The 22,952-nt window shown below is 29.2% G+C and overlaps 4 protein-coding genes across 5 annotated transcripts in view; all 4 read right to left on the bottom strand.

Annotated features, from left to right (window-relative positions):
* Nucleotides 1-2,471: 2,471 nt before the first annotated feature.
* On the bottom strand, nt 2,472-6,046 carry LOC108686513 (ATP synthase subunit gamma, mitochondrial). Of its 2 annotated transcripts, none has more exons than XM_018191861.1 (3): nt 5,920-6,046; nt 3,823-4,366; nt 2,472-3,183 (listed from the first exon to the last, which is right to left on the bottom strand). In XM_018191861.1, the coding sequence occupies exons 2-3, from the start codon at nt 4,353-4,355 to the stop codon at nt 2,817-2,819; spliced, it is 900 nt and encodes a 299-aa protein (XP_018047350.1). In that variant the 5' UTR covers nt 4,356-4,366; nt 5,920-6,046; the 3' UTR covers nt 2,472-2,816. The 2 variants fall into 2 exon arrangements, with proteins under 2 accessions (XP_018047350.1, XP_018047351.1); XM_018191862.1 differs by lacking the exon at nt 5,920-6,046 and adding an exon at nt 5,675-5,841.
* A 1,950-nt stretch (nt 6,047-7,996) lies between these two features.
* On the bottom strand, nt 7,997-11,527 carry LOC108686528. The gene is made up of 2 exons (XM_018191882.1): nt 11,439-11,527; nt 7,997-8,407 (listed from the first exon to the last, which is right to left on the bottom strand). Exon 2 carries the CDS (start codon nt 8,398-8,400, stop codon nt 8,068-8,070), a length of 333 nt encoding a protein of 110 aa, XP_018047371.1. The 5' UTR covers nt 8,401-8,407; nt 11,439-11,527; the 3' UTR covers nt 7,997-8,067.
* A 1,258-nt stretch (nt 11,528-12,785) lies between these two features.
* Nucleotides 12,786-15,697, bottom strand: LOC108686527 (cytoplasmic tRNA 2-thiolation protein 2). Its single transcript, XM_018191881.1, has 3 exons — nt 15,555-15,697; nt 15,207-15,481; nt 12,786-13,946 (listed from the first exon to the last, which is right to left on the bottom strand). Exons 1-3 carry the CDS (start codon nt 15,620-15,622, stop codon nt 12,916-12,918), a joined length of 1,374 nt encoding a protein of 457 aa, XP_018047370.1. The 5' UTR covers nt 15,623-15,697; the 3' UTR covers nt 12,786-12,915.
* Nucleotides 15,698-19,500: 3,803 nt separating this feature from the next.
* Nucleotides 19,501-22,952, bottom strand: part of LOC108686568 (fatty-acid amide hydrolase 2-A) — a 7,194-nt gene continuing 3,742 nt past the window's right edge. The window contains exons 7-10 of the mRNA XM_018191938.1: nt 22,548-22,649; nt 22,315-22,482; nt 20,231-20,413; nt 19,501-19,749 (exon numbers count right to left, since the gene is read on the bottom strand). Of these exons, the coding sequence (XP_018047427.1) occupies nt 19,645-19,749; nt 20,231-20,413; nt 22,315-22,482; nt 22,548-22,649 (558 nt within the window). The 3' untranslated portion in view covers nt 19,501-19,644. The remainder of the gene's footprint in view (nt 19,750-20,230; nt 20,414-22,314; nt 22,483-22,547; nt 22,650-22,952) is intronic.

Raw genomic sequence — 22,952 nt, 5'->3', positions numbered from 1 at the left:
CGAGTTACATCAAAACTCAGATGAAAATTTTTTTTAGAATTTTTTTATATATATTTCATAATTTTTATATGAATTTTAAAAATATATAATATAATATAATATAATATAATATAATATAATATAAAATAAGAAAGGATTCTTTTAGGATCTTTAAAATAACAACACAGAAATTTAAATGAGGGGGTACACAAATTATTAAATTGGAATAATTCACTTTACTTTATTTGATATATGATGTCTTCTTTATTCCGAAATATTAAACATTTCAATTCTCTTTGGAATCCTTATCAGCAAAAAATTGTACATTTTTAATCAAAATTAGTTCAACAGTCAGCCAAGAAGTCACTTGCAGGTTATCAAAACTGAAATGGATTCTCGACAGACCACAAACATGTGTTGTGAAGCTTTGGAATGATAATACAATTCACAACATACTAAATATCGATACACACTTTAATTTTAGTGAACATATAAAAATGAAATCTAAATGCTATCTGTACAGTTTGAAATACGTGGCATGCTCGATCTAGGCCGTGATCCGATTCATCTTCTTCTTCTTCGCATGAGAATGGCTTCGATTTTAAAACAATGAAGAATATGAAAGTCTAAAAGAGTAACATAAACTCAATTGCGTGTTTGAAACTGGTCACACTTTCCAAAAATGATGACGCAATAACACTTTCGATCACGTCGGTAGACGAGCAGTGTGCTCCGATTCATGCTAACAAATTCATAAGCATCATTGTCGTTTAACATTTGATAAATAACAAGGATGAAATGATTTTTAAATGTGGGAGCGAGAATCGGAACCGTAGAGAACCTTACAGGAAGAGAATGGAAAATTGTATCACGTGACCCATCTCTTCTGATTGGGCATGAGCATCAAAGCTCCATAGCATAGGAAGAGAAAACTAGTCACGTGACCTCGTCCTGATTGAACGTGGGCATTCATGTGATATAATTTGCTACTCCCTCCCTATGAGACTCTAGCTTGATCTGTTCATGACAAAAGGGAAACTTCTTACAATTGAATGGAAGAGAAATACTCGACTGCGATCAATCGAGTCAATTCTTACAGATTGCGGCATGCAGCCAATAACGCTCCCTAATAATAAATCTGTTCGTTCCTTAATAATAGATCTGTTCGCGTTGCTTACATTTTTGGCACTCAACATTTTCGCTTTCTCTCTTTTCAAAGTAAAATATGTATCTATCTCATTTTAAATGCAAAAATATTTCGATTTCATGCAATGCGAACAGACTTTATTTCAAGGAAGTGCAATAATCAATTTATTCAACCAAGAATTTAGAATAGAATTTGATTGAGTAGCATTTGAATGGTTGGTCATGACGAAAAAGAACATGCGCAATGCGAATTATGCGCGTACACACCACGCATAGCACGAGCAAGATATGTCCGTATATCCTATCTCGCTCGCATTCGAAAATTGCAAGAGATTTGTTCGCGTCACATGCTCCAACATATGTAATGTTATATGTTCTTATCATAGCTCTTACTCATTCCAACGCTTGATAGAATGAATAGGAGCTGTGGTAGGAGTATGCTGGAGCATGTTGGAGACGCGAACAAACCTAAGAACGGATCTCACTATCGCAGTCTCAGTCGTATTGAGCCGAATGCGGCATGCTCGGACTCCAGTGTGCATCATTGTGACACTAGGATCGCTATGATCGCTGAGAACTCTAGATCTGCTCGATAATAATTTACTTCTCTCACACTGAATTTCATCAGTCTTTAATTTCTTTGTTTACTATTATTATAAATTTTAGAATTTTTCAGAATTTTTCTGAATAATTTTATAACTTCTTAAAAAATATTTCAAGTTTTTTAATATAAATTGGGACATTTTTTTAGAAGTGCTAAAATTTACACATCCATTTTTTCTAGAATTTTTTTATATAAATTTTAAAATATTCTGAAATTATTCATTTTATAATTTTTAAAAAAAATACCTTAAACTTTTTCAAATTTTATTGATGAGAATTTACTATAGTCGTTAGTTTTTCAACAAGTTTATTATCTCGAATTACAAATACAGCTTAGTAATTAAAGGAAATACAAGACCAAGAAACAGAAAGAGAGAAAAGAATAAAGAGAAAAAAGAACAAACGCGCGAATTATATAAAACGATTAATCAATAGCAATAAATTCGACTTCATACGATCAGACAATGATTATCTTATCATTTTTATTATCAATTAAAATTTCGTTAGAAATTACTGAATAAGAAATCAAAATGTTAGAATATTTCAGAATTCACACACATTGAAAAGCTCGTTAGAAACGGGTTTTTGATGATATTGAATCATATTTATATTACTAATTTTGAATATAATGCTTTAAGTATTATTTTTATCAGATTTACAGAATTTATATTATATAAATGACAACTTACTATTATGAAATACATGATTTTGTAATCGGATTGATTTATTGAATAACTTGGACATATAAATATCAGGGTTTTAATATTCTTGATATTTACACTGCAATGGTTCGAACCATTCAAGTCAGTAGGGCTTGATCTTTCGGCAGTATAATATCTGATTTGTGGAGACCTGAACCAATAAAGTTCAATTCTAGAATTTCAATATTGTTATACTATTATATTATGAACAAAAGCATTGAAATCTTAATATTAAACTTTATTGCTTCAGGCACAAGTTAACGATTACTCCATAAATCAAATATAACAGAATTGTTTCTCCGTCATTTCTTCTTTTCCAACAACATATTCTCTTCCTATTTGTCGGCACTATAAATTGGTAAACTAAATTTCTCCTCCGGAACAATTTTAATCCAGAGCGGCGGCACCAGAAATAATTTCAATCAGTTCCCTGGTGATCACAGCCTGTCGAGTGCGGTTGAAAGTAAGAGTGAGTTTGTCGATCATCTCTCCGGCGTTCTTGCTAGCATTATCCATAGCTGTCATACGGCTGGACTGCTCGCTGCAGGCACCTTCCTTCATTGAGTAAAATAACAGCGAAGCAAGAGAGAACTCGAGATAGCTCTGTATTACCTCATCATCGAGCGAATCATACATCGACAATTTTGGCGCATTAAGTACTGCGCTCTTATCAAACAATGGTAGATCATCAATCATGTACGATACCACAGACTTAAATCTGTTATACACTATATGTCCACTTCCAAAGGAATAACTGCAAAAGAATAATTAAGTTAATAGTTATTAATTATATTATACAATATTCTTTTAAAAAGACATATAATTCATATATCTAAAAGATCCCTATAGTTAAGTAACAGAATGGACCCCACACAAACGTTACGGAAATTGAATTTCGAATTGGCTGAATGTATAGTATGATACATAGTAGATCTTGTTATTATGATAAAAAGTTTTCACAAGCATATTCCTTTCTATAATGAACCATTTTACCTCTACAAGACGTTATTTTTCAAAATTATTACATAGTGACAGCTCCTATTGCCTTTTTATTACTATTTATTATTATGCTAAATATAAGAAGTCCATTAATTTGTTTTTTTATTGTAATTTATTAAGTTTAGGAAAATTTATAGTAAATAATCTCAGCTGACATTAGGTCTATTCTTTTTAACTTTTAAACTAAACTTACGATTCATCTTTTATTTTATTTTTTTCTCTAACATGGAAAGAAAAAGTGGAAAGATGAACTATAAAGAAGTTGAATTGAAAAGAGAAGTTCAATTGAAAAAAACAACTCTATTGCATTAATGAACTGTTTAAATAACTAATACTTAGTTACTCTATTTAATATTCTATTTAATATCCTGACTCTTGAATTTGATTAACGTACCCACTGTTCAATATCTGTATAGCTATTTGGGCAGCATCATTGAATGTGGGTGGCTTGCGACCGACCTCGGACGCAACAAAGAGTATGTTGTTCGCGAACTGCCGTTGAAGAATGGCACGAGACTTCTCACCAATGCATATGAGCTTCGTGTTCTCACGTTGCTCAGAATCAACTAATAACCGTTCGCGAATGTAGCGGGATACACCAGTATGCACGGCACCGCAGAGACCACGATCGCTGGTCACAGCAATAACAAGCTTTTTCGGTTCCTCTGGTGGTGCTTGGATCTCAGCCTGTTCATAGAATATCTTTGTGCCGATGCCGAGGGGACGAGCCTGCTTTAAATCACGTTCTGCTCGATTATATTTAGCTGCTGATACCATTTTCATGGATTGAGTAATCTTTTGAATATTCTTGACAGATTTCAAACGTATAGAGATTGACTTGAGAGTGGCCATTCCCCTCTGCTGTTGCCATTGTTGCTCTGGCGCGGCTAGCCGTAGAAACGTTGATATACGGTTGCTAAGCATCATTGTTTAGATTCCTAAAAATTCAAATTATTAAAAAACCGCTTTATTTCAATTCAAGGACTCTGACCAAAAAATTTCAGATAATGATCCGAGACTAAATCCAACTTTGATTTCAATTCTTTCACTATAAGGATTACTGAGTTCTATCAGAAAACTATCAGAAAATATACATTATCTCAACTTAATTATACTATGCAATAAAATGTTATAATGCATAGATTCTTGACAGTCATAAACTGGTTTGAAAACATGGAACAAAGTCCTAAAATTTTCAGATTTATTTTCTTTTGCTTAGTTTTTTACATCATGCACTTGCGATACGGACACTAATAGCTTACTAAAAAATTGAAATAGATAAAAATAGATTCATATAGTCATTGCCAAATCCAAAATTTTGATTTTTTTTAGATACTGGGATTGAATTATCTTAATTTTAATGATACATATAAACATACACATGATATACATATTTAATTAATCATTTTGAAGCATATTGTATCAATTTAGTACATCATTCTTTAATATATTGTTGAAATTAAAATTATTTAATAGAAAGTTACTGTTGTGTATCAGTTGAATACAGCATGCACACATGCACTGTCTCCACTGACTAGAAGAGACTCACAGCGTTGCCTGTGTTGGTACAAGATAGACTTCTCTCAAATAAATATATATTAATTTTATCTATTGTACTAGTGAATATTATTTCATATTATTTCATGCCCTTATTAAATTATAACAGTTACTAATTAATATATCAAGTGCTCCATGTAAAAAGTCTTTTAAAAAAATATGTATTTATATTGAACTGTATTTATATTAAAATATAACTATAATAAGTAGGACTAGCTTCAGAATACAATACAAAATAATCCTTAAGTAGAGATTGGTGGTCTGTGAGGCAAAAAAAAACAAAAGACTGTCTTATTTTTTTTTCATTTTTAAATGTTTCATTTGTTATGTAGCTTTGTTTGTTTTTTTGTTCAACCAGTCATACATAAGTAATAGTGGAAAAATGGCACATTTATTTAATAGGTATCTTAGGGATTAACCTTAGTAAAAGTGTCACTACTTTTTACCTCAGTATTTAAGGGAGAGTATCAGAGTAAAGAGTGTCAGAATAGAAGTGATAAATAACCTAGCTGTTTCATACAAGTAATTTCGTTAATGCAAATTACTGACAGTGATAAAATGCAATTACATTTCTGATGAGAGTGATACAATGAAATGAAAGATCTGTTATATCTGCAGAGGCAAATTTTTGACATTCGGTAAGCACATTTTACTGTCTTCTTTGTCAAAAATTCTTTCTGTATACTTACTTTCTCACTCCTAGAATAAATCGTAAGACACGCTATGAAATACGATATGATTAAGTCATAAACTTGAAATTACAGCGATGCATCAAGTCCGATAATCAAGAACTCAGTTCTGAATGTAACACAATATCGCTCCGTTTACATAATCGCAAGAACATGGATGTAGAATTGGTTCAATATCATGATCAAGCCAGAGCGAAAAAGTGAAGTTGCATCGTTTGGGAACAATGCAGGTGAAATCGACTCACCGGCCAAAATGAAGCTCCGAAAATAAAGCTCACGAATAATTGAGAATCCTCCACTAATCAACCGGATCAGCAGATCCGCGAGATCCGTCAACCGAATCGAATTATTCAAACACACATGAGGCATAAGTTCGCTTTCAGGCTTTCACATACAGCGTAAAGCAGAGTTTTCATTGGATATCACTTATCGCTTATCACGTCCAATATGCAGTAGACATTATGGGCCTTCTATAATAAGCCGTTAATCATAAATCAGAAGTCAGAAAATTAATCAATCACAGTCGTCAATTTTTAGCATCTGATTTCTGATTTATAACTAATGGTTTATTGTAGAAGGCCCATTTGGTACAATAGAGGAAATATTAGGAATAGGAATAAATATTAAGATTTCAACCTACCAGAAACCATATATTCCGATGTAACTGATATTTGATAGGTTGAAATCTTAATATTTATTCCTATTCTTAGAGGCTCCGCATATAAAAGGAACAGAGAACAGAGAACAGAGAATAAGAATTTCAGATCAGAAACTGTGTATTCCACAATATATGATTTCTGATAAGTGAAATTCTTGTTCCTTTTATTGTGTGGAACCCCTTAAGTTCTAAAACTTCCTCGGAGAGGAAATTTTGAAACGAAATTTTAATATTTGTTTATTGTGCGCAAGCCTTTATGGCACACAGAACACTTGCCGCGCGGCGGAAGTTATCGCACTAACCAATAATTAATCTCATTAAAGTTCCGTTTTAGCCAATTAGAACGTCAGTGATCGGTCGAGATATGCGTCATAGGACGGCAACCAGATACGTCATTTTTATGTGATTATATTGTAATTTTCAAATGTATCTGAAATCAGCAGCACATGATTACTTTCTTAAAAAAGAGGAAAACTTTCAGAGGAATTCCTTGTAAAAACGATCAGATGGGATAATTCTTTACCCGAATTTCTTTCAGTCATCTATCCGTAGACGTCATTGAAAATAGCTTGATGAATCAGCATCAGAAGTATATTACTTGACCTGTCCCCAGTCTTATGGTGATCTAGATTTCATATGTAAAGTCCGACCTTTTGCCGAAACTGAATCGGAACACTCGGCTATAACAATCAATCAATTTCAACCGAAATCGAAACCAAAATTAAAAAATAAGAATATTGTAAAGGCCGTATTCATAGATATATATCATATAGTTTTCCTTCATAAATATCATAATTTATTGAAACACTAATTAAATTTCGGTCGAAATCAAAAAATAAATTTCGATTGTATGTCAATTTTAGTCAAAAAATATAAGTACTTCTTCTTCACATACATCATAATTTAATTATTGAAACTTAATTATTAAATTTAATACACATTAAAATTAATATTTAAGAAGAGCTATATAGTTTTAGTCGAAACACGTAATGAGTGTTCAGTTTTGGTAAAAGTTTCGGATTCTATTCATATGTGTAATAAAGTTTACAAAATTTTAGCTAATATTTAAGTTATAGTAACACTAAAATTTTAGAACGCTTTAAATTAACTTTTGCATAAATCATAACAATAAAAAATGTTTTCGTGCTGCCGCGTCTAGTTGAATTGCTAGCTAGAATAGATTTTTTCCATTGTATTGTCTGCAATGCCGGCCTTTCACTCTATGGTCAATACCTCAATCTAATAGAGTTAACAGATTCTAAGAGAATTAAAGGAATCTGACTAGAAAACAACTCATAACATAGAATGTTGAAATAATGTTCTGTGATGTATGGGGAGCATCATGTACCGCAGACTTATCTTATTATCTGGTACAGGTAAGATTCGAACATTTCCAGATGCCGGCCTTTCACTCTATTGTCCAGTACCGCAATCTAATAGAGTGAACAGATTTTAATAGAATTAAAGGAATCTGATCAGAAAACAACTCATAACACAGAATGTTGAAATAATGTTCTGTGCTGTATGGGGAGCATCATGTACCGCAGACTTATCTGGTACAGGTAAGATTCGAACAAAACATTTCCAGAAAAAGAAAAAAAATTTAAAAGAAAAATAATGAACTGATGTAGCAGATATAATTTTCTGTACAAAAAAGGCTTTTGTCATCTATCAAATTAATCTTTTAATATGATACATTTACACATATAAACTATGCATATTTCCTGTGAATGATTTAATATAGATCCAGTGGCGGAGTTTCATCGTAAAGTTTTTCCTTTTCGCCGTTTCTAAACTGCCGCTTTCGCTCGAGATCCATAATCATCAGGCGGCGCCTTCTTTTAATACCCATTACACATTCGTACAAATCCTCGAGTATCAATCGGCATTTTTCTTTGCCTCTATGATAACCGTATGCTTCCATGCAGTCCATATACATCAGCTCATATGGCCCGCATTGTTTGTGAGCTTGTAAATTGCGTATATGAAGAAAGGCATCTGAGGGAGGTCCCTTGAACATGGGCGCACCACCCCACTTCATCCAAATGATATTGTCATGATCTATCATGATATATCTGAAAAAATACAGCATTTTTAGAAATCACAACTCATAATATATCAGTAAGTATTTCAGAGTAATAATTCAATATTTTAGCATGATCCTTGCTAAAGAAATTCTATGCAATCATGGGAAGAAGTTCTCGATACATTTTTAACGGTCTTCAACGGTCACACTTCGGTAAAATATCATAACGGTTACATAGGATCACATACAAAATAATCTCAACGACTTTGAACGATTGTCGCGTCTAAATTATGAAATAAATAAATAAATTGTTTTAAGTAAAAAAAATTACTAAACATTTTTCAAATAATGTAAAATATATATGAATCAATTTATAGTTACGTTAAATTTTAATTCGAACAATACAAAATAAATTACCGAAAGAAACATAAAAAATGATTTCTTGATTTAAAAAAAAATCATAACTTTTTAGATTTTTTCATAAAATTTACAGGATATATTGATATATTCTTTAGATGTTGCACTTTAAAAGAAAAAATAAATATTATAATGCATATTTAAAAAAATTTATTTTAGAGATACAAAGAGGGTAATTTTTGAGAAATAAAACGAAACAAATTCTGAGAAAGAAATCTATTTTTTTACTAATAAGATGAAAAATATAAAAAAAAAGTTAATATCTTAAAAATACTAAAAATTTTAGCCTGCATAATCAACATAGATGTATAGTATAGTGCGATATCCCCTGGTAACAAGATATCATCTATTAGACGTAATTAATTGATCATTCTTAACAAATCTAATGTCCTATCATCGTAAAAATGACGTTGCCACAGCCACACAACGTAAAATAAACTAACAATGTAGAAGATACGTCATTATTTTCATATTATTAATGACATAAATGAATGACGTTATTAATTGATCACTAATATGTTGTCGATTAGTCATTTATCTGACGTCAATAAGTATGACATTGTAAATATGTCACAAATAAATGATGGTTATTAATTGATAAAAAAATAACGTCATTATTATATCTTAAACAGATCACATGATATCAATAATTCAAAATGACTAACTATTAACGTTAAAATGATTACAGCAGTACTGGGATTTACTTACATATTTCAACCGATTTTCAGCCGATTTTCTTCTGGGCCGGTTATTCCATTTGTTGATAAATTTTACCTGTTGGATAAGTAGCAAGATTATCCAATCACATGCGTGAATTACCAGATTTATCTCACAGGTAAACTTTACCAAAAGATGGAACAATCGGTTCTAAATGTATTAGGCTGCGCGCGAGTTGGTGAAATAAATGACAGGAATAAAGCTGAAAATCGATCAAAGTATGTTAAATCCCAGCACTGAGATTACAATTCTACCTGCAATGCTTTTCGCACATCGAGCGCTCGCAAGATGGACATGTATACAGGGTGTTCAAAATCGCCCGCAATATTTCGGGAAGTGATTCGGAAAAAAGAAGGAAAAAAAGCTATATAAACATAGGAAATAATGAGTTATAATTACTTTTATAAAAAGTTAAAAAAATTGTAATTTATTTTTCATAATTACCATTATAATTTATTTCATAGTGTTTTAACATAAATAATTACATTTAGGACTATTTTGGCATTATCCAGAATGCACCACGTGAAGACGTAGTCTGCTTGGCATTCCTGTAGTATATAAAAAAAAAAATAAAATAAAATTTTAAATAAGAAAAAAGAGGAATATCAAACGGACTATATCTCCATGTATATATCCTTCATCCCAAGTAATGCTAAAATAGTTGGAAATATAATTATTTATGTTAAAACACTATGAAATAAATTATGAAAAAAAATAAATTTTTTAAATATAAAAGTGATTATAACTCGGAAACTTATTTCCGAATCTACAAGAGAATTTTCTTTTAAAATTTAGAAAATATCAAAGTTGTGTGTACAATATTTTAAAGTTTTTACCTTACACAGTAAAATTGATCAATCTTGTTTTATATTTTATTGTATATTTTATTAATGAATGAGAAAGATTTTCATTTAAAAAAATTTTTTTAAAAATTGTGTAATTTATTTTTCATAATCACCATCATAATTTATTTCACAATGTTTTAACATAAACTATGACAACATTCTGGAATCAATTTCTCTTTAAAATATGTTGTTAAACATAAAAAGACATATATTTTTTTATATTAACTCAATCTCAGATTTAAAGAATGAAATAATCTCTCAAAGCTGATACTTATATTTTATTTCTATGAATAAGCAAAATGATAATGTACAGAAAAATGTTTTAAACAAAATTCTTTTATGATTTCTTATATACAATATTTTAACTATATTCAGACTTTTCAAAAATCTAATATTTTGAAAATACTCTTGTTCCCATTAATTTTGGAGGTCTGTTTCGTCAGTTAAATCTGGGACTGAATATATAATAAAGATGTCTCTTAGATTTTTGTATTTAGTAACATATTTCAGCGAGAATCAAATCGATTTCCTCGATAGTTATGATAGGTCCCTTACGAGTATGATTTCATCCAATTCTAATTAATTTAATTAGCGACTAATTCAAATGATAGAATTGCTTGAAACAAAATTTCCATACAATTTCCATACAATTCTCTGCTTTTAATCAATTTTTTCTCTCATATATATAAATCCTATTAAATAAAAAGAGTTGATAATTCTATCTATATTGCCAATGGCATTGATACAAGTTAATCTATTAGACTAAATATATAATAAAGAAAGTTAGATTAAATGTACAATTAAGATTCTTGATGAGCTAGTAAATAATGATCAAAGAAGACAACGATACTTATCGGACAATAAAACAGCAATTTATTCATATTACAAAAGATTCCAGATAACAAAGTTTAAAATCGGGTCACAAGATGTTTTTTGCGTCTAAAAAATGACTTAAAGACATCTTATGTCATAATTTTAGACTTTGTGCTGTTTGAGAACGATTTGGCAAACAATTTTTTTAATGAGAAGGTATATCTATACAGAAAAGTATAATAATGTAATTCGTCATGCATGTAAAAACGAGAAAACGATATTACATACCAATACAGATAGACAATATCTCGATTTTTGTTATTATTTACGCTCTGAAGCTCTTGGAGAAATTTTAATCCATAGAATATAATCCTCCTTCTTTATTTTTATTTTTACATAATAGCATTCGACGTCAAGTTAGGTTGATATTGCCATAAGTTTGTTCTTTTTAGAGTCATGGCACGCAAAAATCTTTAAGATAGTAAGACGTAAGTACGTAAGACGTAAGTTTAGATGAAAATTACAAAAGTAAACAAATTCACTAGAATATTCATAATTTAATTGGTCAATACTTAGGGATCGATTCTGTATCTAAAAGGAGGTGAAAATTATAAAAGTGAATTTACTAGAATACTGATTATTTCATTGGTCAATTCCTAGTAAATTTACTCGCTTTTGTAATTTTCACCTCATTTCAAAATACACAATCGAGCTCCTGATCTACAATAGATGTTTTAAGTCTTAGAGTTTTTAAACTATAAGAAATTAATCATAGTGCGAGGGAAATAATGACTTTAATTCATCCATTTATTAAGGCTTAAAAATATAACGATCGATTTTGTATCTTAAAACGAGATGAAAATTACAAAAGAGCAAATTTATTAGATCGATTTTGTATCTTAAAACGAGATGAAAATTACAAAAGAGCAAATTTATTAGATGTTGACCAATGAAATTATCAATATTTTAATAAATTTGTTCACTTACAGAGATACAGAATTGATCCCCTATTGTAAATCCGAGCTAAGGAAACATGTTGGATTGACTACTGTTTACAGTATGATCTTACGAACTCTACTGTAATTGATCAATTCGCTTACTGTTTACATTTTTGTGTGTGCCATGGCCCTAATTTATGCACTGGTGTATACCAGTTCAGAATTTGAGATGAAAAAAAAATAAGACTTCATGTTGTCTTTATGGCGGCAATGGGAAAATTAAAACTGTCATCACAGACATGCGAATAAAAAGTTACTCAAAATTTTGCAGAAAAAGCAGCAATTAAAAATTGCAGAAAAATATCTACACGTCTGTTCTTTTTATTGAACTTTTTGATATTCTTTTTCTGTTCTTTACGAAGAAAAAAAAGAGAAGAAAAATGAACTATCAAAAGTTCAACAAAAAAAACAAACTTTATGTTAACAAATATCTTATGCAACTTGTCTTCTCATTTCTTCAAATTATTTGTCATCTTGACTACTTTTATCTGGAAAAAATTCTTAAATTCAATTTGACTAATTAGAATAGGTATACCAAAGTAACATGGGCGTAGCTCAACATAGAAATAATAAATAATGATGAGGGAAGTTTAAATAAATAGAAGTGAAAATTTGTTTCACGAAAAAACAAAACTAATGCATAAAACAACTAATTTACTACATGAAATACAAATAATAACACATTATTATATTTTATTAATATATAAATGTCTCTTTTTTATCGCCTTGTACGCTAAATTTTAAAGCAAAAGTTCTTTTATTTCTATTTATAACAAGAAGTCATTGATTTTCTCTTTCATTTTCTTTAAAGCTGCTCTTTGTTGAACAGCAAGTAACAATGGTAATGGCAAGTTTTGTAAAACATCCGAATTTCGAAATATTTGTCTACAACTATAACAGAGATGTCTCCAAACGTCCTCTGTGGTTACTTGTCTTTCTCTATTGTTTTCACAATTACAGTTGGCATTATCGTTACAGCAACCATTATTGTCCGAATGTATAAAGAGATAATTTGATTTTCCATTTTCTTCATTATTAGAACTTATTGTATCGATGCATTTGGAAGACACTAATTTGGAAACCTCGATCGCCCTCATGGCAGTCACTTCATTGCCAGAAGGGACAAAGTCCAATCTTGCATCACAAAGTGCACAATTATTTTCTAAACTTTGTTGTACGTTGCTCCTCGGGCTTATTTTATCGGCTGTACGATATACGGTAGATATTGTACCAGAAAATTGAGATTCCAGTTCCATCGTGAAATTGCGTGCTAATGCCTGTATAGAAGTTGCCGGTATACTGTCTTCTATTGATTTAATAGGATTTATCTTATGGTACTCTGAATAATATACTAATTCTTGCTGCGTAAAATCTCTCATTGGTTTGAGTATCTTAATGTCGATAGACCGAGCGTCGCAAAAGTTTGCTTGCGTGGAAAGTTGCGCACCTCGTCCTAAACATACATCTCCAAGCACATTCATAGCGATATCTGCAGCAGAATCAGCTATAAATATCTTGTTACAATTAAGTTTCCGAGCTGCCGATAGGAGTAATCTTCGACGCAACTGATTGAAAAAATCCATTCTTGAGGTATCGTCTGATAAATTAGCCAATATCACATGCAGTCGATTATCATTTTCATAATTTATCTCTTGATCTATAGGTTTTATATCCAAAGTATCCTCTTCATTTAAAATTTGACTCATTGACACAGCATAACTGTTAAATCCAGAGGTCTTTGTTTCCTCAGCAATTTTATGTCGCAGTATGTCTCTTTCATTGATTTTTTGCATATTATCTATCAACATATACACACACACAAATACTCATAGAATTTTTCTCAATCTTAAAATTTCACATGATAAAAAATACATAATCAAAAATTCAATATGATAAAATATTCTGCTAATTATACAATAATGGAGCCCACCCTTCAATGAGCTTGACCTTTACATATATTGAGATTCCTGACCTCCAACAAGTGTCAAGCAGCAATTGTTCCTCAAAAAGTTATTAATAATTTTTTAAATAACGTCTTATTTCTGATATATACAATATTAAGAACTATTCCTTGTGTAATGATTTTCTACACAAAGCAAGATGTGCTCGATGAATATATCTAATATTCTAAATAAATGAATAAAAAATGAATGAAAATATCTATTCAAATACTACTTTTTTATCATCAAGAAACGAATAAATATTTTTTTCATTCCATTTAAATGAATATTTTTTGAATATGGTTACACAAATATTTTTATTTTAGCATTTACTTCTATATTACTTGCACATAGCTTGTAAGCCTGCAAGAGAAAATAAAAATCTTTGTATTGTAATAACAATGAAATCTCCATTGGAAAATAAAAAAAAATGTATTCAAATGAGTATTTTCATTCATTTTCATAATGTCAGACTAGTGACACAGCACAGTATATAGTAACGAACTTACGATAAAAATGTCATCTCAAATAAAAATTTATTATATAAAATTATGTTATCTCAAATAAAGATTTGAATGAATATATGAGCAATTTTTTTAATGTGAAAATATTGAGTAAATACAATTTGTAGTTCGATTACAAAGAACTATTCTAGGATATATACTAGATTTTCTGCCTCTGACACAAATATTTTACCTATTCTTAAATTATTTTAAATAAAAATTGCCTTTACTGAATAGTTTACTGAATAGTTCTTGCTTTTGGTTCCATATAGATCTAAACGTATAAATCAATATTAAAGAATTTTTTTGAACAGTTGCAAAGCTACTTTCTCTGCTGAACACAGCCAATATAATATGGCCACGACAGCGAAAACAGTTGATGCTGAATTAGCTGTGAAATGCTGCTTTTGCAGTTGATATGTGATAAACATTTGATTGATTGTTTCCCTTCTACTGCTGCCATTATATGCAATTATATATCTTCTATTCTTCCTTTATGATATTAATGATATTCTTAATGATCTTATATTCTTAATGATATCGAGATCATCGTAGAGTGATCCCTATTATCACATAATTATCAAAATTCTTGATTTATATAAATAGGAAACTTACCATCTACATACAAAATTACTGCCTCAAAAATAAGTCTTTTGTGAGCAGATTCACTCATACCAGCTTTAATGAGATGTAAGAGCACGGTGGAATTTAATTTCCCTGAGTGATCAATCAATATTTTGTCACCGTGGCGAATAATTTTAGATTTACCAAGTGCCGCTCTAAACTTATGATTTGTAACATTTAGGAAACAAGTTTTGCAATAACCGCTTTGGCCAAGTAATAAAATATCGGCATTTTCGCATTTGCATTTTCTGCATAGTGTCGTATCTCTGTTGAAAACATATTATCAATCTATACCAATATTCTTATTTTTTCTTATTTATTTGTCATTATTATACTTACGATAATAAATCTTTTTTAGATAAATCATCATCGTTACTATCAAATATGCAATCGTTTAACGAACACATCTTTTCTTGCAATTTGTTCAACAAAATATACAGTTTTCGGTAAATATTAAGAGCTCATCCTCAAATTTTGAAAAAAATACTAAATCGATGCGTAAAGATAGATTTGACAAGAAAAAAGTATCACTCTGCTTCGTGAACTGAAAAATCGTTAAAGTTGACAAGTAAGGTTAAAAATCTATCACAGCTGCAAAATGCAGCGAAATACGATACGAGCATATAGTCATATACTGTGTATAATTTCCATTGGCAGAACTGCACTCTTAGTGCACTCTTAGTGCATTAAAGCTGTTGTACATTAATCTAATCTGACTGCAAAAGTGAGATATCTCAATTAATAAAATACCCAATGTATATTTTATCAAATACCACAATAAAATGTATTGAGGCTTTCATGGTTTAATTCGTTTCTATATTTTTGTTAAATTCACATTTTTATGTCGATTGTACAACGGTTTTAAAATGCACTGAGTACGTACCAGGGTATCAATCACAAAACTTTATCCCTAGAATAGAAAATGAAAGGAGAAAATTCTAACCATTGAAGTTAATGGAAAAATTTTTCATCCTAGGAAAAAAGTTTCATGATTGATACCCACGAGCGGGAAGTATATTTAAAATACGCATTCGGATAGAAACAAATTTCAATCCACTAATCCATTCTCGTTTGTGAAACTGGATCTTAAAGATGATCGGTGCTTATGGAAGTTCTTCTTTCCTGTATGGATTTTCGACCTTTTATGGAAGTTCGCGTGCCTATTAAAATTTAAGTGATTGACATGTATATATATATGCAAGGAAAGATTCAGTATTAATTTCACGACGCGAAAGGTTAGTTTATAATCGATTCTTATATTTAAGACTGTCTTAAGTATAGTCTTAAGATATCATAAGTCAATGCCAGGATTATATTAACATCTTAAGACATTATTTTAGACAGTTTTAAAATAAGAACGAATTATATGAATATTATTCCATGTTATGCATTTCACAGTTGATAGCTCTGTTTAAAATTTACTATAGAGAATTATAGAAAAAAGTTTCTATAATTTTTTAATGAGCGTTTTGAAACAGTAAATTCCACTGACAAGATAACAGACAAATTGAATATTTCTGATTTATTTATGTCTATATAATTTGGGAATTATTTGGAGAAATTTGAGAAAAGCATTTAAACATTTGGATAATAGTACTTTTCTTGTTATTAACAAATTTTGTCATGCGTCTAAGTCAGCAGACAGCAATTTGATTTAATATATTTTATGAATGGAATCGATTAGAAATCATTTGGAAAGGATGTCTTCATTATTATTTTTATTTGGGAAAAGTCACTATTTGATGATTTAATAGATTTACACATTACGATAATGAATTAACAAAGCCCGGGTTTACATTTGTAAAAAAATTACTTATGTATAATTATATGTAAAATTGTGCATAATTGTGTGTGAGCAATTTTTTTTACATTTTTCCAAACTTGTTTTTTTCTAAAACGAACAATGAGAAAATTATTTCTTTAATTATTTTTTATGTTTTCACATTACTATTATTATTTTCATTACACAGAAAAATTATTTTTTTAATTTTTTTTTAAGCATTGTAAAATACATCAAGATTTACCGATTGAACACTCAAAAGCGGTAGATCCCAAACAGGATGAAACAGAGGAAAATGAGGGAGCAAGAACAAGAATTTATAATTCCTTTATCTGATAACATATGGGATATTATCTAGGAAGAAGCATTATTAGAAGGAGAAATTATTAGAACAAATGAGGGGACAACGGCATCCCTGCGGGTGCTGAGGAGGAGTCGGACTTCGTCTTTGAATCAGAGAAACAAATCATGGACACGTTCGAAAAGGTCATGGACTTGTTTTTAAATTTATATAAAGTCAACCTCGGCGAGGAGGAGAACACGAACATAAAGGATAATGAGAAGGATATTATATATTAAGGAGGAGAAGAAGAAAAAGAAGGAGAAGGAGAAAGAAGAAACTGAGTGAACATCAGCAATAAATAAAATAAATTTTTTAAATAATCAATATATAAAAAGGCAAAGAAGCCATGTTCATGCTATACAATATTTATATATTTAGCCTAAGATAACAATAACACAAAAATACAGACATTCGACCTTTTTGCATCAGCTCCTCTTCTTGACACAAATTACATATTAAATCTTCTTAAGATCCTCCATCCAAATTCCCACTCTTCACAAATTGAATTATTATAATCTCTTGTGGAGAACGTAGTGTACAATCATATATTTTCAACCTGTAGTTTAAATTGCTACGTCTGGACATCCTTAAATCCTATATATTTCGTAACTTGGATTTTTATAATTTTTTTGTTCCATCAACACAGCTTATGTTAAAAATTTTTTTCAAGAAACAAACAAATTATATTATATGTCTTGAATAATTTTTTACTCAAATACTATCAATTTTATTAAGAAAAACTTCAAGAGAAAAATTATTTATTTTCTTTTCATAGAATTCTAAGAATTTTTTCAGAATTGTTATTCGCTCTATCTACACAAAAGCGATTGGCCGATAAAACTTACGAGATACCCTGTATATAACGGGCTTATTTAAACGGAAGTACTTAAAGTTTGTTTGTAAAAAATATTCAGAACAAAATTATCTGATTGCTTTTTCTTTATATAGTCAATCAGCTCATTAGATTCTATCTCAATGTCATCAAAATCTTGAAATTTTCTTCATCTCTCACTTCTAAATTTGTTACACTCTAGTAAGAAAATAATTTATTTAAAAATGATTTATTATCTTTAAAAAAAGCAAGAATTGATTATTAAATAGTGAAACATGCAAATAAATATAAAGATAAATCTTTAGAATATCAATAATTTCGCCATGTAGATAAGAGATAAAAAAATGAGATGTTCCATAATTAGAAAATTCATTTACTATGTTTGTTTAATTACTATACTACGTTTCACTGTTCAATATAGATTTATGCTTCAACTTTATACATACATTATCTCTAACAATGATTTCTTCCGCTGTATCTAAACGGACAAATTTTTCACATTAAGGTAATTTTACTCATATTAGGTTTAACTTTAATAAGCAGTATTACATCCCTGAAGAAAAAACGCTGAAATTGTTGGATTCAACAATGAAATTATTGAAATGAGAAATTAAAATAATTGAAATTCTATTAAAATTCTTTCAATATGAATAATACTTTTAATATTAAAATATTATGAATTTTAATGATAATTAATAAAAATAAATGAAGATTAATTTTTATTAATTATCGTGTGAATTTATTAATTGTCGTGTGAAAGATTCATATTTTGGTATTAAAATTCACATCAAATTATAACCACATGGATATAATTTGTGTATGGATATATTTGATGGTATAATTTCACACCACTATTTTTTTAGAATAATATACTATTTTTTTTTCAGTCTATCTGGGCTATATGGCATGACGATATTAGAATTAAAGGATTTATAAATATCGTGTAAAAGCGATTTATTAGAATGAACAAACGCTTTTGACGAGAAGTAAAAAGAGTAGACATTTGGAAGCAGCATGATTATCATTTGCGACAATGGAATTGAAAAAATACATAAACTCAGACAAGATAATTTAGAGGATTCGGATTATAAGTATTATAAATTTAACAACATAATTTATTGTTGTTGCCATTCTCGGAAAAAAAATTTTATATATAATTATATAAAAATATGAAACTATATATAATTTTATATATTTGTAATACATATTTTATATATAAGTTTATACGTAATTATATATAAAATATTTTTTTCCGTTGTACTATGTTATATTGTACGCTAATATTTTTATATATATAGTATTTTTATTTTTATTAAAATGTCATATGTTTTCATCTTATAGAAATCTGGATGAAGAGATCCTATATAGTACTGATTGATACCGGATACTTTCCGGGATATCCGCTGCATCTCTAAAAATTATAATATATTTTTAATTATAACTGAATTGTCTACTATAAATTATACTACGCTTCTCAGACGACTCCTCTACTCTGTGGTTCTTGCCAACCGCCAAATTTTCTTTCGATTTCTTGCGCAACAGCAATCGTCAAATGGTCACAACCAGGATTCGCGACAATCTACAAAAAGGAAGTTAAAACTAATTAAATGTGAATGGTTCATTAAGTCTTACATAAAACTCTGAATTTACAAATTCAAAATTTTAAATAAATTAAAAATCAATACAATCTGGACATAGTATAATAATATTTAAGTATTTTAATCATATAGTAACAAGAAAACAAAATTCTATCTATATATTTTGCATCTTTTATTCATAGTCTTTTCTTTTTCAAGATCTTATATAAATTATCTTGAGATACTAATACAGCTCCATGTAATTGTTTTAGAACATTTTAAAATTATACTTAAAATGATCTTAAATATAAGAACCAATTATGAATATTGGTTTATATTAATTTAATTTATATTATAGTTTCGATCGATTACATAATCGATTACGTAATTATTATACTGAGCCTATTTTCTGATTCGTAAATAAATAAACTAATTAATTTTTTATTTATGAATGATTAAACAGCAACGGCTTTATTTTTTTACCTGAAGTCCAATTGGCAGTTGATTTTTATCGAAGCCAAGAGGACATTGCGTGACCGGAAATCCGAGTACATTGAAAATCATCATAAATGTGTTATTAGATATGTTGTATAAACACTCGTGAGGATAATGCGCCGACGAGGTAAAGGATGGACAAATTAATACACCATCATTACTTAGCAGCACCTAAGCAAATGTCATTGTGGATGTTATTATAATATTAACATAATCGAATATAAGATATGTTAAATAGACAAAAGTTAAAAAAATATAATATAATACAGAGAATATATACAGAGAAAAGAGGATGTCTGATAAGTTTTGACAAAACGCTTGTGTGTAGATAGAATGACCTAAACTGAATCGAAAAGTCCTCTACCATTTTGCAATTTTCGCATTAGTTAACAGGATATTAATTATTTAAAATTGCTGAATATATATTGATCTTTAATAATTTTTTACTCAAATTCTCTCAATTTTACAGAAAACCAGCAAGACAACAAAAATCGTTTATTTACTTTTCATAAACTTCTTTTTCCAAAATTTTTTAATATCGTATTTTCTCATAGTAAAGTAAAAATAGTTGCCAATATAAGAACGAAAATGCAGTACTAAAAAGTTCTTAGAAATCTATGAGAAAAAATAAACAATTTTTGTTTCTTGTTGTTTTTCTGTTTTTAAAATTGATAGTATTTGAGTAAAAAATTGTCGAAGATCAATATTCGATAATTTTTAGTACAATTTTTAAACAATTTAGGACAATTTTTAGACTTTTCGATTCAGTTTAGTTCGCTTTATCTACACGAATGCTTTATCAAAATTTATCGGACCTTGTGCGTGCATGTGCGCGCGCGCGCGCGCGTGTGTGTGTGTGTGTGTGTGTGTAGTGATCATATTATAGTCCTATAGTTAATCCTCAGTACCCACATTTCAAAAAAGTCCCTATCTATTCACATTCGGATATTTGTAACCCAGCATCTTCTTTTGCTTATATCTCAAGATTGTAGTGCATCGATTTTAACTAATTTTTTTTTAATCTATCGTTTGAAGACTGAAAAAAAAGAATTTTTGAGTTAGAAAGTCTAATATGTCATAAAACAAAAGATATTTTGTAATAAGTGAAAAGGAATCGGAAAAAAAGCATCTAAACTATGAAAATCGGAGGGGTTACGCTAACCCTTTGTGAGTACTGAGGATTAAAAGAATGTTTTTAAATGTAGAAATCAATACATTAAGGTTTGTATACATGATAATTTTTAATGAACAATTGTGCACTAAAATACACGAAAAAGGTAATTTTAGCTTATGCAATTGAATAAAAAATAAAAATTAAAAATTAGTATTGGCAGATAACGCTGCATTTTGCTACAATTACTGTGTTCGTTGGGCATATCCTGACGGAAAAAAAATTTTTACGTTTCGAAAAAGTACAAAAAACTACATAGATTGAAACAAGATCTTAGAAATTCTTAATTTAATACTAGATATTCCTAGTGAGATATAGAATGACGTTGTTTGAGGGCAGAGGTGTTTGAGGAGAGATCGTTAGGTTCTTCAAAGAAACGAAAAATCATGCTGCTTTATGTCCCGTTACTACGAATGAATATGAAAAATTAATAATTTCTTAGATCTTGTCTCAATCTATGTAGTTTTTCGTAAATTTTTTCCATCAGAATACTTTCTACATTTTAAGTAATTTATTTTGAATGCTTCACTCCTATGACACACATTAATCAAATGCACAATTAATTGACATTTGTTGATGATATATTGCTTGGAAATTTCTCTTTTCATTAATTCTAGATTAACAAAGGCCCAATTGCACCAATATAACTTTGACTTTAAGTCTCGCGTAGTCAAAGTAACGTTGCAACCTAAATGACGTATATATGAGAGAAAATGTTATTTATAGTGATACTAGATACTAAAGATATATTTAAAATATGTAAACATCAATATTTCATCAAAAGAATAATAACAATACAGTGTTATATGTGTACTTAAAAATTAATTGCAGCTTTAACATAAAATCGTTCATTTAATGCAAATGATTCTAATAATTTGATTACTCATTGTAGACACTCTACCTCAAATTGTTTTCTCAATCGCGTCCTTAGTTCTATCATTTCGTTATAAATACTGACTGGGAAACTTTCGACAATATTCTTGAATAGTCCGAAAAAAATAACAGGAAAAGTATGCGGCGACATGAAGAAAATATATCTTAATATTTCCATAAACACGCTCTTCGATTTCTGAAAAATTATGAAATATGTATTTGTGACATATCTTAACAATGAATCTCGTCATTTAATTGTACCTTAGGATTATCCCAACGATTAAATATTGAATATACATCTTTGATACTGAGAAGAATAATCGCGCTTATTTCAAAAGATCGTTTCATGTCTTCAAAATCTGCCTGGAAATAATCAAAGAAATAAATGTGATGTTTATCTATATATCTGTACACGTATTTATCTATATTTGCTTCTTGAAGTAATATTGCTTGCAATAACTTCTTTATAATTACAAATTTTTCTAATTTAATTTAATTTAGGACAGATTATTAATGTTTCAGATTGATTGTATTAAAAGTTACTGGCGTACAATCATGTCCGAAAATTATATAAATTTATTTAATAAATAATAATAATATAATATTTGAAATATCCAACTTTAATTGTAATTGACTGTCTTATATTATATTGGGTCATCCGGAAAG

The sequence above is a fragment of the Atta colombica genome, unplaced genomic scaffold, assembly GCF_001594045.1.
Source record: "Atta colombica isolate Treedump-2 unplaced genomic scaffold, Acol1.0 scaffold187, whole genome shotgun sequence".
Classification (NCBI taxonomy): domain Eukaryota; kingdom Metazoa; phylum Arthropoda; class Insecta; order Hymenoptera; family Formicidae; genus Atta; species Atta colombica.
This window is presented reverse-complemented; position numbering and strand designations above follow the sequence as displayed.